Here is a 15,361-nt window from a genome sequence, read left to right on the forward strand (position 1 = left end):
TCAAACCCACGCTGATGCGTCTTCGGTAAGATCGTTGGTGGACAAATCATTGACTGAGAAGGAAAAGCGAAATGAAAGGAACCACAACACGTAATACCAAACATTTCATTTATTTAGCATTTAAGCAAAGTATCTGAAAAACACATAAACACATTTCCAAGTAACCCTGCTCCTAAGATGAACTATTTCAACAAATAACACTGAAAAAGTAAATGATACTCAACATACCGTGACCTTAGTATAGTAGACCTGAGTATAAGGTTCTCTCTGGGTTAAGATTAAATGGCAGACAGAATCTTATCACTGACGTCTATGCTATACTAAGGTCACAATAGGCCAATGGAAATACAATTTGTAAGAGTTCCCTGCCCAGCGCTATCATTTACTAAACTGATTACATTGTGCACAAAACAGATGCAAACTATTACACCGCCCAATTTTACTATAAGATAGTTTAGTCTGGTCTTAATCTCCTAGCGAAGTGGTATTCTAAGTTCTCAGTGGCTGTTTAAGCGAGAAGAAAAATACTTCTGACGGCCATGTGTATGGAAAGCATTTTCTAAGGAACGGCAATCAGTAAACGCACAGCAGGACGGATTATCCAGCAAATAAAAGGAATATTTCACATTGTTTTCACTCAACCGAGCTCACCTTCCTGTTTCCACAGGCGCAGCGTCACATGATCATAATAATTACAATAACAGGATTGACAACAGTGGTCAGAGGCGTACCTCCGCGAAATGTATTTTTGATCGAGTCCCAGTTGTCATGAGTTCATCAGACATCTGCTTTCAGTGCAATTTCACAGAGGGGTTAAGGAACATGAAACACCATCTGTTTGCATGCACCATAAATGAATGGAAAAGTCAGTAACTATTACTTTGTTGTCTCTTTGTCGCTACTTGATTGGCTAGATTCGAGACTGGTTTTTGCGTCATGCTGGTAATTCCCCTGCGCTGTTTTCCAAATCCGAGACGCCGTATGACCGACGTGTGAACCGCAGCTTAAAACGATTTGACGTTGAACTCAAACAATTTGCCGTTAAGTCATCTGGGCACGCATTTCCTGAACCGAACAGTTGAACAGCTAATCACGGACGCCCAAATAAAGTTATTTGAGTTGCTACGTTACACTGGTTAATGCTCTGTGACCTGAATGTTCAAACCCCAGGTCTATAGAACTACTGTAGGTCCCTTGAGCAAAAGCCTTTAACCCTCAGCTGCTCCACTGTATGCTTGAACTAGGTTCTGCTTCACTTGTAAATCATTTGGGATTCAAATCAGACCTCAGCGGTGGTTTTAATGTTATGGCTGATCGGTGTATACTGGAATATTCTATACTGGTGTGTATCGGTGAACTTGTACTCTCTTTTTCATTGCTTATGTCTTTCTCCTTATGGATCTCCTCCCTAAGGCCTGGGTCTTCATCATCATTTATACATTATTCATAATTTATGAATAATGCAGACCTGTATTACACAGCTTTAAACCCTTATCGTGTTTACGTAATAAAGTGCTTCCATAAAATAATTTGATGTCGGCTATATAATCAGAAATACATGCCTTATTTTTGGGCCGTTCAGTGTGGGCTGGATGAACGGATATTTGCACAATCTATCATACGTTCATCCTACATACATTCTCGCCAGAACAATCTGTAAACTATAGAAGAAGAAGAACCTCCGGGTGACACCACAATGAAAGTAGCACATGATTAATATAGCAGTATGGGATGATGGGTCAGGTTCTTTGATTTCTTTGACATATTTACTATTATTAATTCTTCATAGGCCTTTTTTTTTCACCACAATTGCTTAATCACACACACAAGGTTCAGTGATGTAATCAAATCACTGCATTATTATTATTAGTCAAAGGCTTTTGTCTAGTAGTCATATTTAGTGAGGTTGAAGATTCAACTGTGTCCTGTTTTCGCCACAGTACATTCATTTATATAGTGGTTTCTCCTCTTACATCATATATTGTTTATTATTCAGAAACTGCGATATATAGATATATACATATATCAGTAATAGGCTCTATACAGTCCCCTCTGAAATTATCGGAACAGCAAGGCCAATTCTGTTGTTTTCGCTATACATTTGGGTTTGAGATCAATTGATGAGGATGAGATGATAGATCCGAATTTCAGGTTTCATTGCCTGATATTTGCATCTAGATGCGTTAGCTTAATATACACGGCACCATTGGTGGCAGACCACCCAATTATTAGGTGAGCAAAAGTATAGGAACAGATAAGTCTTGAAGTAAATTAAAGTCAATAAAACTTCATTATTCGGTTGCATATGCCTTGCTTGCAATAACCGCATCAAACCAGTGACACACTTCCATCACCAAAATGTTGCATTCTGATGCTTTTCCAGGCTTGTACTGCTGATTCTTTCAGTTGTTGTTTGTTTCGGGGGGGGTGGTTCTCCCTTCAGTTTCATCTTCAGGAGGTGAAATGCTGCTCAATTTGGTTAAGGTCTGGTGATTGACTTGGCCAGTCTAAAACCTTCCACTTTTCCCCCCCTGATGAAGTCCTTTGTTGAGTCAGCAGTGTGTTTTGGATCGTTGTCTTGCTGCATGATGAAGTTCCTTCCAATTAGACTGGATGCATTTCTCTGTAAAATATCAGACAGAATATTCCTGTAAACTTCTGAATTAATTCTCCTGCTAAATCATGAGTTCCATCATCAATAAAGATTAGCGAGGCTGTTCCAGAAGCAGCCATGCAAGCCCAAGCCATGACGCTACCTCCACCATGCTTGACTGATAAGCTTCTTTGTTTTGGATCATGAGCAGATCCTTCCTCTCTCCACACTTTCTGCACACAGAGGTTCATCTTGGTTCCAAAATTTCTCTGGCTCATCTCGGTATTTCTTTGTGAATTCCAATCTTCCTTTCCAATTCTTACTGCTGATGAGTGGTTTGTATCTTGTGGTATGGCCTCTAGATTTCTGCTCTCGAAGTCTTCTTCAAGCGGTGGATTGTGATACCTTCACCCCTGCCCTGTGGAGGCTGTTGTTGATATTCACTGACTGTTGTTTTAGGGTTAGGGTTTTTTCTTCACAGATTTCACAATGTTTTGGTCACCAGTGGTTTCTTTCTTTTTCCAGGACATTCCAGATTGTTGTACTGTCTATGCCCAATAGTTGTGCAATGGCTCTGATAGATTCCACCCTCTTTTCTCTGCATTAAAATGACTTGCTTTTCTCCGATAGGCAGCTCTCTGATCTACATGTTGGTCTATCCTTTTTAACAACAAACGCAGTCTTCACAGGTGAAACCTAGGGCTCAAACCAAGAGTAGACATTCAGAGCTATTAATTCTTTAAACAATCAATTGAATAGGGCACACCTGGGCAACAAGAAACACCTTTCAGTCGCGTGTTCCAGTATTTGTGATCGCTTGGGGAAAAAATGGGTGGGTTCAAACAAATGGTCCCACGTTCCAAGTTGTTTCGATGTAAACATGAGGAAATGAAAGCTGAAATTCTGATCTGCCGTCTCACATTCATCTTTTGATCTCAAACTTCAACGTATAGCGAAAACAACAGAACAGGCCTCGCTGCTCTAACACTTTCGGAGGAGGCCGTATAATTAAGTTATTATTTGTCTACAATGTCTACAAAAGGTGTATGTGCATAATTATATAACAGAAGAATGTCATAAATCAACACGCATCAACAGAAAATACAGTTATTTGCATTTTCGTATGGAAATTAATCATGAACCAAAACGTCAGAATTAGGACAGGCCTTATCCTTCATAGTTAATAAAAAAAAAAAATTTTTTAAGTAAACAAAAAATGTCCTGAAGATGACAGCGCAGATTATTTGCACCGGTTCAGAGTGTTATTAAGTCCTGAATTGACTCTTGATTGAGAGACACCAATAATTTAAGCTCTTGTGTGCACTGCTGGATTAAAGTATGATTGTCCAAACCCTCAGAGTCGTAATCTACAACACAGAGAAAGTCTAACATGTGCTTGACTGGGGCCTCCTTTAATCGCGTCCTTAACAGGTCCTTCGCCAGATTCAGAGCACTCTGTACGATCACAGATGGCCGGTACTTGTTGAAAGCGTAGTCTGCCAGACTAAGCTCACACACTTTGCCGGCTAAACATTTATACCTCTTCACATCGAGGAGCTGCTCTTCAGTGGCTTTCCAGCTCCTGCAGCTGCCGCCTTCGTCTGGGATTTTTTCCTCCGTTCCAATCGCATATCTGGATAACTCGAGACTGATGAAGTAGTCGAGGAAGAAAGCGAGAGTCGGCGCAGCCAAGCGGAAGTTCAGTCTGAGGAGAACGAGGCACTCGAGGTTGCAGAGCTGCTCTCTGGAGAAAGCGTCGCAGCAGAGTGAAAGCAGCTGCTTAATGCGCGGCGAGCAAACTTCAACCTGACGGATTCACAACACACACACACACACACATCAACACTCCGGTGTTTTAAATGATTACGTTTAATCGACGTCTTTAAAGCCATTTAGAAGAGAAGTCCCTGTGAATGAATTCACTGACCAGAAAACGATCACGGTTTCAAAACAAAATAAACCACGTATTATCGTGAGTGCTCACGTGTGCTGTTGAATTTCTTTGAAATGAGTGATGTGAAATGTGAAAAGCACACGTCATTATAATAATCTCTGTTAAGTCTGAGCGCCAGGCATTTACAGCGTTTGAGCTTTCTGATAGAAGAGACACAGCACAGTCTAGTGGCAGCTGGTTGATATCTCAGCCTACGTGCATGGGGACTGCTGGGAAAGTCTGGGGCTGTTTTATTATGTATTCATTTTTTTTTCTGCTTGCAATGACAAATGTTTCAGAATCCCTACGTGACCAAGAAAATATCCTTTGGTTGTTCTCGATGAGGGGAAGCAGAACATAGACCTAACTAGCATGGCCGTGCATGCTGTTATAGGGAATTAATCAACAACAGCATCCGCCTAAAATGACCACCCTAAAGTTGATTCTTTTCCTATATTATTTATTGACTAAAGAACTCTAATCGAATGAAGTGGCGCTGAAAGATAAATGTTACAGCGATGCGCTTTAACGTACAGCCGTAGCCCGTGAAAAGAGATGACGATAAACTAGCAGGTCCACGGGAAACGACGGGTCGTCCTTCGTTAGACTTACGTGTTTGGTTGCGATCAGTAAAGACGTCACGCCGAGTAACTGGAAGCAGTCTGCTGCCACTGACGTCGTGGCCAAAAAGCGGTCCATGATGTTCACGGCCAAGCAGCAGGACTCAAACGACAGCCTGAAGTGCTTATAAACGGCTAGGAGCCAGCTCACCAGCTTACAGCGTGCCTCGGCTGTTATCTGTGAAAACACAAGCATAACATTCACGGTTTTCTTTCCTCGCTCATCCTGATTTAGGGTCTTGGTTAAAAAAAATAATAATAAATAAAAATAATTATCAAAACGGAGCCTATCCCAGGAATGCTGGGACACCAGACTGCCATCTGAATTCAGGGTCAGACCTGTGACTCTGGAGCTGCACTGCTGCACCACTGTGGCATGGCGGCGTGCTGTTGCAGGAAAATAATCAGGGTGGTGCGATGAGTCATGATATGAAGCGGATTTACAGTTAGCACGCCTGATCATTTTCCAGTAACACCATGGAAACCCAATAAGAGGTTCATTCCATTACAACTATACTAGAGCGATTTGTCATCCATCCATTTTCTGTACTGCTTGTCCTACGCAGGAGCCTATCACAGGGGACTCGGGGCATGAGGCGGGGGACACCGTGGACAGGGTGCCAACACATACACACACTACGGACAATTTTGAGATGCCAATCAACCTACAAAACATGTCTTTGGACTGGTGGAGGAAACCCGGGAGAACATGTAAGCTACGTGCGCATAGGGTGGCAGCGGCGATGGGAATCGAACCCCAGCCCTGGAGGTGCGAGGCGGACGTTCTAACCACTCCAGTCCAGCTCTGACGGATCAGAACGGCACGGCAGTAGTACGGTACATCCATAGTGGCCAGAGTACTGATATCATTCTGCGTCATTTATTATCCATTTGTGTTTTTAGCTTTAGATGGAGAAGTTTGCCTAAAGAAGAAGTCCTTTCTAAAAACGTGTTACCTGAGGCTGACGAGCCAGGCACTCCAGAGCAAGAAAGTCCTCCTCGTTGTTCTTCTGAATTAGGAAGCAGCTCTGGTCGTAGTCGCTGTGAAGGCAGTCAGCTGTCAGTCTGTGGCTTGAGCTTCCTGCCCATGGTCGTGTCAGGTGCTGGAGACATGGAGAAGGGCTGAGGAGGTCCTCTTCAAACCCAGAGTCACTGAGAGTGGACATGCTCGCTCTGATCTCAGTCCGTCTTTCTTTCACACTCTGACTTTTTTACAACCTCGAAATCCCAAGCCATGACTTTGTTGGACGGCGTGACGTGAGCTGGGACATTTTCCCGGGTACCTTAGCGCGCATTGCCTCCTCGTGCACGCGTCGCCGTGGCAACTCACCCCGGGGAACGTCGTAGCGTCCCATATGGTCGCTCCAAGACACGCCCACTGGCTGAGTAACCCAAACAAAGCACCTAGTGCACTATGTAGCCTGCAATAGCTGCTATTTTACACGTAATGGAGTGCGCTCGTATAGGGAGCAGGCAGCTGATTGGGATATAACCTAGCATCGCCGTTTCTGCTAGTCTACATAGGACTATACATTGAAACGGCAGTTCCTTGGGTAGCCTAGCCTACCTAGCCTAATAACCAGCAAACACACACACACACACACACACACACACACACACACACACACATACCACTGAGGATACAGTGTATATTAATATTGACAATATATGCTAAGTATGCTAAAATTTACATTAGCATATATTGTCAGTATTAGCTAATAATCTTCACACACACACACACTTTTTTGTTATTTTAATGAGTTCATTATGTTATGTATGTTAATAGTTTCTTGTGTAGGAGTAACACAAACCCTCATTAACTAATAATAATTTTTAATAAATAACAACAACAACATTATACCAGTCTATGTTCAGATTTGTTGTTTGATCCTTACCTAACTTAAGCATTTATGACTCTCATTTAATGGCACTGACTAACTCAATAATGCTTTAATTCTGTTCTAACAAAGAACAGAAAAAAATCACCCTTTTACCATATATATATATATATATATATATATAGAGAGAGAGAGAGAGAGAGAGAGAGAGAGAGAGAGAGAGAGCAAGCACTTTGTTAGTCACTGACTAACTGACTCATCTTCTAATGCTACACAATGTACAGGTGCATCTCAAACAATTTGAATATCGTGGAAAAGTTAATAATGTTATCAGTAATTTAATTAAGTGGAACTTTCATATATCCTAGGTTCATTACACATAAAGTGAAATATTTCAAGCGTTTTGTTGTTGTTGTTTTCGTCTCGATGATTACGGCTTACAGCTCACGGAAATCAAAAATCCAGTCTCTCGAAATATTCAAGTAAAGAATTTATCATACAGAAATGTCGACCTGAGAAGAGGTGTAATCAGCGAATGAACTCAAAACACCTGTGAAGGTTTCCTGAGGCTTTAATCTCTCGGTCTGATTCGGTACACACAGCCACAATCACGGGGAAGATGGAAGTCAGTGTTGTAAATTTCATTTGGAAATCAAGGTCCCAGAGTCTGGAGGAAGAGTGGAGAGGGACAGAATCCAAGTTGAAGTCTTGAAGTCCAGTGAAACTACTTTAGAGAACTTCGATTCGAAATATTTCAACATATCAAAATACTGAAATTGGGTTTTTTTTCCCCCCTTCAAAATTTTGGTGTGATGAAGTTCCTAAGTATTTCGATTTTAGCTGCTTCTCTTAGCCATTACTATTGCTTTGTAAAATCCAGATTTTTAATCCTATTTATGAGCAGTACTGTAAGAAAATGATAATGACCATAAATCATTAGCAAATTTACCACGAGATCTGCTCCAATCCAACCTGATCCAGTTTGAGGACCGTTTAGTACTTTCTTTTATGCAGAAGGGTAAGAAACCACGCATCTCTGCATTTTTATTTACATGAGCTTTATTGTGCGTTAAAAGACAGGTTTTTTACTTTCTCTTGCTCTCTCATAGATTTTACAGACTGATCAGCATCAAGGACACTTTTTTAAAATGCAAAGTTGTCAATACTCAACACCTGAGTCTTACACTATATAATAAATATCCCTCTACTGATTTCTCACACATCTGCTTATAATAAATATACATTATACTCTCTCGATGCAGGGATGTTTCAGATGCTATGCTGCATCTCTAAGCAGTTTTAAGGAGCACAAAGCTTGACGTTTGGCAAGCTCTATTTCATAGCATCAATGTTCAGTGAAATACATTGACTGGATTATAAAACATACAAATGCAAAAACATTGCATAACTTAAGTGGATGAGTCTTTCTCGCGAACACACACACACACACACACACACACACACACACACACAAACACACTATGCTCTCTTTTATAATGAGGACATGAGAGAACATTGGCAGGCAAATCCGCATCACATATCAAGAAAAATTTCTAAAACTGATTAACGAATGCACACCATCATTCCTTATTTTCTGTCAAATAAATACTGACCCATATTGTACAACAGGTATCTTTTACATTATATTCTAATGAACAGAAAAACACTAAATGAGCTGAACGCTATTCACTAAACATTGGTGGTGAAGATATTTTCAGGCGGTTGCGGCACAGGGAGCTGAACATCAATGCATCCGTGTCTCACGCTTGAGTCTTTAACTCCACACGGTGGTTCTTAGTCTCTGATTGGGGAATGGAAGTGCGATGTGTATCGTGAAGTATACACGACTGGAAGCTGTTTAAATGTTGAAGCTCTCCCCACAACCGCACGTTCCTTTGATGTTGGGGTTGTTAAACACAAACTCGCTGGAGAGTTTTGTCTCGACAAAATCCATTTCTGTGCCCAGCAAGGACAGCTGAGCCTTCTTCTCAATGAAAATTCTCACACCTGTGGGGGGAGCGAAAAAGAAAACACACATTTAGAGCATGAATAGAGTTGGAGCCTTGCTGCAGGAAATTCAGTAATCGTGTGCGACAGAGGAAAAGAGAGGCGTCCCAGCACGTGAGGTTTCAAGACAGTGCTCAGAAGGCTGCCAGATTAAACAGCAAAAATCAACATCTTGGTAGAAATCAGCATCAAAACGATATCAAACTTCCAATACTAGCTACATGTTTGGACAAGATTCTGTCTTTGTTTTCAAGTTTGGGTAAAAGCATTTGCCAAATGAATAAACGTAATACCAACATAATGAAAGAAAGACAGAAAATTAAAAAATAAATTCCCCCAAATTCTCTTTCCACACACTGTTTTTTTTTTGTACATGTACATCTCCTCAGCACTCACCATCCTGTAACACCTCTTCATCTGATTTGTCCTTCTCCTTGGTATAGTCGAGTGTGTAAGTGAGCCCGTTGCATCCTCTGGTCCGTACACCAACTTTGAGCCCAATCTAGACCAGTAAAAAGAATTATTTTAACAAATTATCTAATAATAATAATAATAATAATAATAATAATAATAATAATAATAATCAAGCCAGGCATCGGTGAATGATCTGAATAAGTCTACTTACATATTCGGGCTTATTCTCTAACAGCAGCCTGATCTTATTTACAGCCGAAGGTGTCTGGAGAGAAATACAGATCAGCATTATTTCATTTATTCCCAAATCTCTTGAAAACTAGCTGCGTTGATGCCACCCGGCTCAGAAATCAGAACACGGTGACTATACGCCATAGCTATAAAACGCAACAGCGAGCAAGAAACGCATCTATTAAGTTGCAGATGTACGAGAACCGGGCCTCGCTTTCAATTGTTACTGATCCAATAATTAAAACCTACACAGATTTGGTACTAGTGGACGTCAACCGAGTGCACACTTAACAACACTTATCTCCAGCATCATACAACTAAAATCGATAACGCTACGGTTTTTCCAGCGTCAAACAGACATTTCCAGCGTGCATCTCGGAATCGTCTCCAAATATTTCACGGAACTTTACAGACAGATTTATTTCCCCTCAGCAGCCAGGACAAATCATGAGCTAAACCTTATCAGGAAGCACAGCTCCTACTTCCAAAATGCAGAAGGTTGTCAACAATCTGGTTTGTGCTGGGTTTTTACCAATAATGAAGCTGAAAGTTTAACTACTGTATGCAGCTGTAACTGTATGTTACCATGGTTACAATTGTTTATAGGCAGCGCATTCATTTAGAATGGTGATTAAACTGACTGGAACTACCTGCACGTTATACGGTTCGAACATGCACCTTTCAGCCAATCAGAATCGAGTATTCAGACACACCGTGATATAAGTAAGGAATAACTGACTCCGGTCCGTTGAATTATTAGAAATTAATGCACACCCGAGGTGGAAAAGCATTGAGGTGGTTACAATTCAGGTCGTGCGTTATTTTCTAATAATTCAACGGGCCGCCAGTTATCACGCCTCGAGACGTTCTTCAGATGTTTTATTTCAATACATTTGTTAGGTTTTGGTCCAAGTAACAAAGGCTCGAGCCATTGCAGTTATTGGAGAGAGAGAGAGAGAGTGAAAGAGAGAGCGGGAGAGAGATTTTATATTATGCTGATAATATAACAATAGAACAAACAAACAAATAAATAAATATTGCTACTTGTTCACTGGCTTTTCTGTGTCATTAATGCAATCACACGCGCTCTCTCTTTTATTTCTTGCTCTTGCGCTCTCTCTATCTCTCTCTCTCTCTCTCCAATAACTGCATATCAATGGCTCAAGCCTCCGTTTCACCTCGTGGCCGCGTTACCACCTCGGGTGCGCGTTATTTTTCTAAAAATTCAACGGCTGGTCGTCAATTATTACTTACTTAATTCTGGAAAATCTCATTTTTCTGGTGGACAGTAGGCAAACTCTTCCGTTATTTCAGTTCACTCTGCGAAGTGATATGGAACTGTAACGCGTTCGAGATCTGACTGGAACTACTTTACCTGTGCGTTTACTGAAAAACACTTCAGAACACGCGTCAGCCAATCAGAATCGAGAATTCAACAGCGCTGTGGTTCGAAAGTACGAAATAACACAACCGAAGACCATGCTGTTTATTCGAATAGAACACACACCGGGGCAGTGTGAACCGGCCCGATGTCCTGCGACGAGTTATTTTTCATATAACAGCACGGTCTGCAGTGTGTCATTCTGCTTACGCCGCAGCGATTTGCCCATGATCACAACGTCGAATTTATTAACGTACGGAACGTCACACATTTCTAACGGTTTACAGTTAAGACTTAAATGTCGCGGAACGTCCGAGAGACAAGTCTTGTCTTTCTCTCTCTTTCACTCTTCAAAAACACCGCTTGTGATTTTACAGAGATCTCGTCTGTCCTGAAGACTTTCTTGAGGTGATCGACTTCGCAAAGCGCCACGACTGTTACAAAGCACTGACACCTGACGCTCCTTCCATACATGTTCATTAAACGTCTCCTAAAAAATAAATAATAATTAAAAAATTCAAACAACACCTTTCTCATCAGTTTCTCATCATTCTTAGATTATACGGAGAGTCTGCTGTACAGGTCTCTGTGTATGAGCTGAAACAATAATGTATTAGAACCAGCGCAGTGATATTAACCTGCGGCTCCTGGTACAGCCGGAACTACTTTCCGCCGAGAGAATACACACCAGTTAGACTGTTCAAACAGCTTCAACACTTTCTCTCCTATAAACCTAGTTAAAACGAAATCCACAACACTAAATGTAAGTGTATACGATTAAAAAAAGCTGTAGATGGGGAAATGAACCACTTCATTTATATAAATAAATAAAAATAGTAATGCGAAAGGCATGATTTAAACACTCAGTCTAAGAAAGTGCATTAGAATGGACTCTGAATAATAAATATAAATAGAGAGCCCACTCAGTACAGGAATAATCCTGTAATCTCAGGAAGCTCCTCTTGTCCGTGTTTCTTGTCTACATCCACCTTGACATCAAGGAGTTAAAGGTCACAGTTAGATAAAAGACCTAACTAACTAACTAACTAACTAATTAATTAACTAACCAGCTAGATGGAGCAATTCCTTCGCATGTGATATTTCCCTTGCATTCATTTGAAAGAGGAACATTTCTCTAAATTTAGTGCGCCTAAGAAACTTCTAGAGAATTAGCCGGTTATCGCTAAACGTTGCTAACGCTAGGCTAGCAATAACGTGTTTATCCTCACGTCCTCGTTGTTCTGCTATATCACCATATCTCAAATGAAGCGAAGAAACACTAACCAGCGTCAAAGCAGCTCTTGTTGATAAAATCTTTCGCCTGCTAACCGCCTTTACAGTCGCTCTTACTATGGAGGCAGACATGTTGCTTATCGCGAAGCTCTCCGTGACTAGATGTAAACACCAGTCGACAACGAACCACCCACTGCGAGCAAAGCCGTCAATGATTGGCTGTGTGTTTGACGAGCAGTTCCTTTGTCCAATCAGCAAGCATGTTGCTCTGCAAACGGCGCGTCTCTTATGCAACGTTCTTATAGAATTGTTTCGAATGATGTGAATATGACCGACAAACAAAAATAGCAAACGTCTCAATTGAAACAAAACAAGGAATAATAATTAATCCTACTTTTTTTGCGCCCACATAACTGAGGGTTTAAAACAGCACAGACATGAATATTTTATAATTACAGTGTAATTGTGTAGTTTCTTATGTCGTTACAATACAGTGTAGGTGTTTCTCTAACTCTTTTACAAACAACACGAAGAATCGTGTCAGGTCTTTCCCCACCTTTAATGTGAACTTGCTCAGTATATAAATAAAGTGAGAAACAATCAGAAACATTTATAGGGAAAAATAAAAACTTGCAATAAACTGGTTGTGTAAGTGTGCACACTCCTATATTAATACTTTGTTGAAGCACCATTACACCAGTCAGTCTGTCAGTGTGGCACATCTTGACTTGCCAATATTTTCCCACTGTTTCTTACAAAAACATTCTGTACCCATCAGATTGTGAGGGTATGTCCTGTGCACAGCCCACTTCAGGTCACCCCATAGATTTTTAGTTGGATTCAGGTCTGGCCTCTAGCTACGTCATTTAAAAACACCGATCGTCTTTTGGTTAAGTCATTCCTTTGTTGATTTGGATTTATGCTTTGGGTCTTTGTCGTGCTGAAAGGTGAAATTCCTTTTCTTCTTCAGTTTAATAGAAGACAGTTGAAGGTTTTGCACTAAAATCGACTGGTATTTGTAGCTATTCATGATTCCCTCCACCTTCATAAAAGCCCCAGTTCTGACTGAAAAGAAGCAGCCCCTAAAGCACGGTGCTGCCACCACCATGCTTCACCGTGAGTGTGGTGTTCTTTTGGTGATATGCACCCAACATACCTTTTGAAATTATGAAATTATAATACCTTTTGGAATTGGTCTTATCAGACCATAACACATGTTGCCACATGGTTTAGGGTGATTTAGTTGGGCTTGGATGTTTTTTGTGAGAAAGGGCTTCAGTCTAGTCACCCTACCCCATAGCCCAGACATGTGAAGAATACGAGAGACTGTTGTCACATGCAGAGAGTAATCAGTACTTGTCAGATATTCCTGCAGCTCCTTTAATGTTGCCGTAGGTCTCTTGGTAATCTCCCTGGTAAGTGTTTGTCTTATCCTTTTGTACATTTTGGAGGGACGTCCTGTTCTTGGTGATGTCACTGTGGTGCCAAATTTTCGGCGCTTGTTGATGACCTTCACTGTGTTCCATGGTACATTTAAAGTTTTGGACATTCTTTTCTACCTCTCTCCTGATCAATAAATTTTGACAAGTGAGATACCGTACATGCTTTGTCAGCTTTTTGCAGACCATGGCTTCAGCAGTCAGATGAAACCAAGAAGATGTGAAGAAAACCTTACAGAAACAGCTGGCCTTTATTTGGGATATGATAAGTAATGTTGTATATGAGATTGAATGTGATTGGTTCATTCTGATACAGCCACATCTCCAATTATAAACGGCTGTGCACGCTTATGCAACCAGATTAGTGTAACTTTTTTGTGTAACATGTTTATGATTGTTTTTTTTTAATGATTAATTTTATACGTTGTAATTTCACGCTTGGATTAATTTGTTTTACATCACGAAATCCTGTTATTTTTACAGAGGTGTGTACTTTTTTTTATATATCTATTGTAATCAACACATTTGTAACATAAATGTTATAAGTGATTATTAATAAACCAATTTTACTTTTCTATAAGAACATAGTTTGCCAAAGTTGGAGAGAAGGAACTCGAGTGGCCTGTACAGAGCCCTGACCTCAACCCTACGTATGGATATGATCGTCAGGAGTCCACAGACCTTTGGCCATATAGTGTAAACAATAGATTAATAAAATAGTCAATAAAATTTGTTTGAAAAAGTAGTTATGCTCCCACTTTGCTATTAAAAATAATAGTTTGTTCACTGCAAATATGTACACTAACATGTTACTGCCCCAATGTGTTAATCGGTAACTAGGCTAAAGACTCATCACATTTCAACATTAACAGCTGGACATTCAGTATGAAAAGTTAATCCTGTTAGTTGTTTGTTTAACAGACTTTTATTATTTTAAATCTGCAAATAGATAGATGCGGTCACAACTTCCACCAATTTTCAGGCTTAACTAGGTTCATGGCTAATAGCAGCATGGGTAGACGACATGCAGCTCAACCCCCTAAAGACTGTAAAGCACATTGCTTTAATAGATTTGATGCTAAAATGCAAACACATCACAGGGCCTATAGTCAAGTTTCAATCTATTCGCTCTGTGAGGCAGGACCTAAGAATGACCTATAAGGCGGTGGAGCAGTTTATAAGCAAAACCATTGTTCATTGGGCAGCAACTATATAAAATCTATAGATAGAGGTTTAAAAGCACCAGTTCTGTTGTCAGCCCATTCTAGTCAACATCACAACCTAAAAAGATTGCCACTCTGACCCACTATGTTTGTTGCCTCTTAGACAGAGGCATGAGAGAAAAAGGTAGACGCCACAGCAAAGGGTTTTTACTCATGTACTTTATTGTTGAGAAGAAGGATTTACTTCCACTGGGGACACGTTCACTCTCCTCAATCACATTATGGCACCTGTTCTCATGGTGAGCTCAGAAAAAAAAGCTCCCAGCATCAAAAACACTACATGGAGCAGCTTTTCACCAACATGGTTTACACATGACATAAGCTTAATCCACCGTTCCAGATGTGTTTAAATAATCCCTGCAAAATCTGCTGTGAGCCAGCGATGCTCTTTGGACCTGCTGTCAAAAAGGCCCTGGAACCTGGACTGGGTTGCTGTGACCTAAAGGCAC

General features: G+C 40.6%; 2 protein-coding genes across 9 annotated transcripts; both read right to left on the reverse strand.

Annotated features, from left to right (window-relative positions):
- Positions 1-2,230: 2,230 nt before the first annotated feature.
- LOC128599290 (cyclin-O protein B) lies at positions 2,231-6,501 on the reverse strand. The gene is made up of 4 exons (XM_053610807.1): positions 6,430-6,501; positions 6,103-6,348; positions 5,139-5,324; positions 2,231-4,399 (listed from the first exon to the last, which is right to left on the reverse strand). Exons 1-4 carry the CDS (start codon positions 6,499-6,501, stop codon positions 3,848-3,850), a joined length of 1,056 nt encoding a protein of 351 aa, XP_053466782.1. The 3' UTR covers positions 2,231-3,847.
- Positions 6,502-8,025: 1,524 nt separating this feature from the next.
- On the reverse strand, positions 8,026-12,438 carry isca1 (iron-sulfur cluster assembly 1). Of its 8 annotated transcripts, none has more exons than XM_053610549.1 (7): positions 12,302-12,369; positions 11,941-12,006; positions 11,656-11,750; positions 11,393-11,507; positions 9,617-9,670; positions 9,388-9,493; positions 8,026-8,991 (listed from the first exon to the last, which is right to left on the reverse strand). In XM_053610549.1, exons 4-7 carry the CDS (start codon positions 11,495-11,497, stop codon positions 8,843-8,845), a joined length of 414 nt encoding a protein of 137 aa, XP_053466524.1. In that variant the 5' UTR covers positions 11,498-11,507; positions 11,656-11,750; positions 11,941-12,006; positions 12,302-12,369; the 3' UTR covers positions 8,026-8,842. The 8 variants fall into 8 exon arrangements, with proteins under 8 accessions (XP_053466524.1, XP_053466523.1, XP_053466525.1 ...); XM_053610548.1 differs by having other exon boundaries at positions 11,948-12,006; positions 12,302-12,363; XM_053610550.1 differs by lacking the exon at positions 11,941-12,006 and having other exon boundaries at positions 12,302-12,375.
- Between the last annotated feature and the right edge of the window lie 2,923 nt (positions 12,439-15,361).

This window comes from Ictalurus furcatus, chromosome 22, assembly GCF_023375685.1.
Source record: "Ictalurus furcatus strain D&B chromosome 22, Billie_1.0, whole genome shotgun sequence".
NCBI classification, from domain to species: Eukaryota; Metazoa; Chordata; class Actinopteri; order Siluriformes; family Ictaluridae; genus Ictalurus; species Ictalurus furcatus.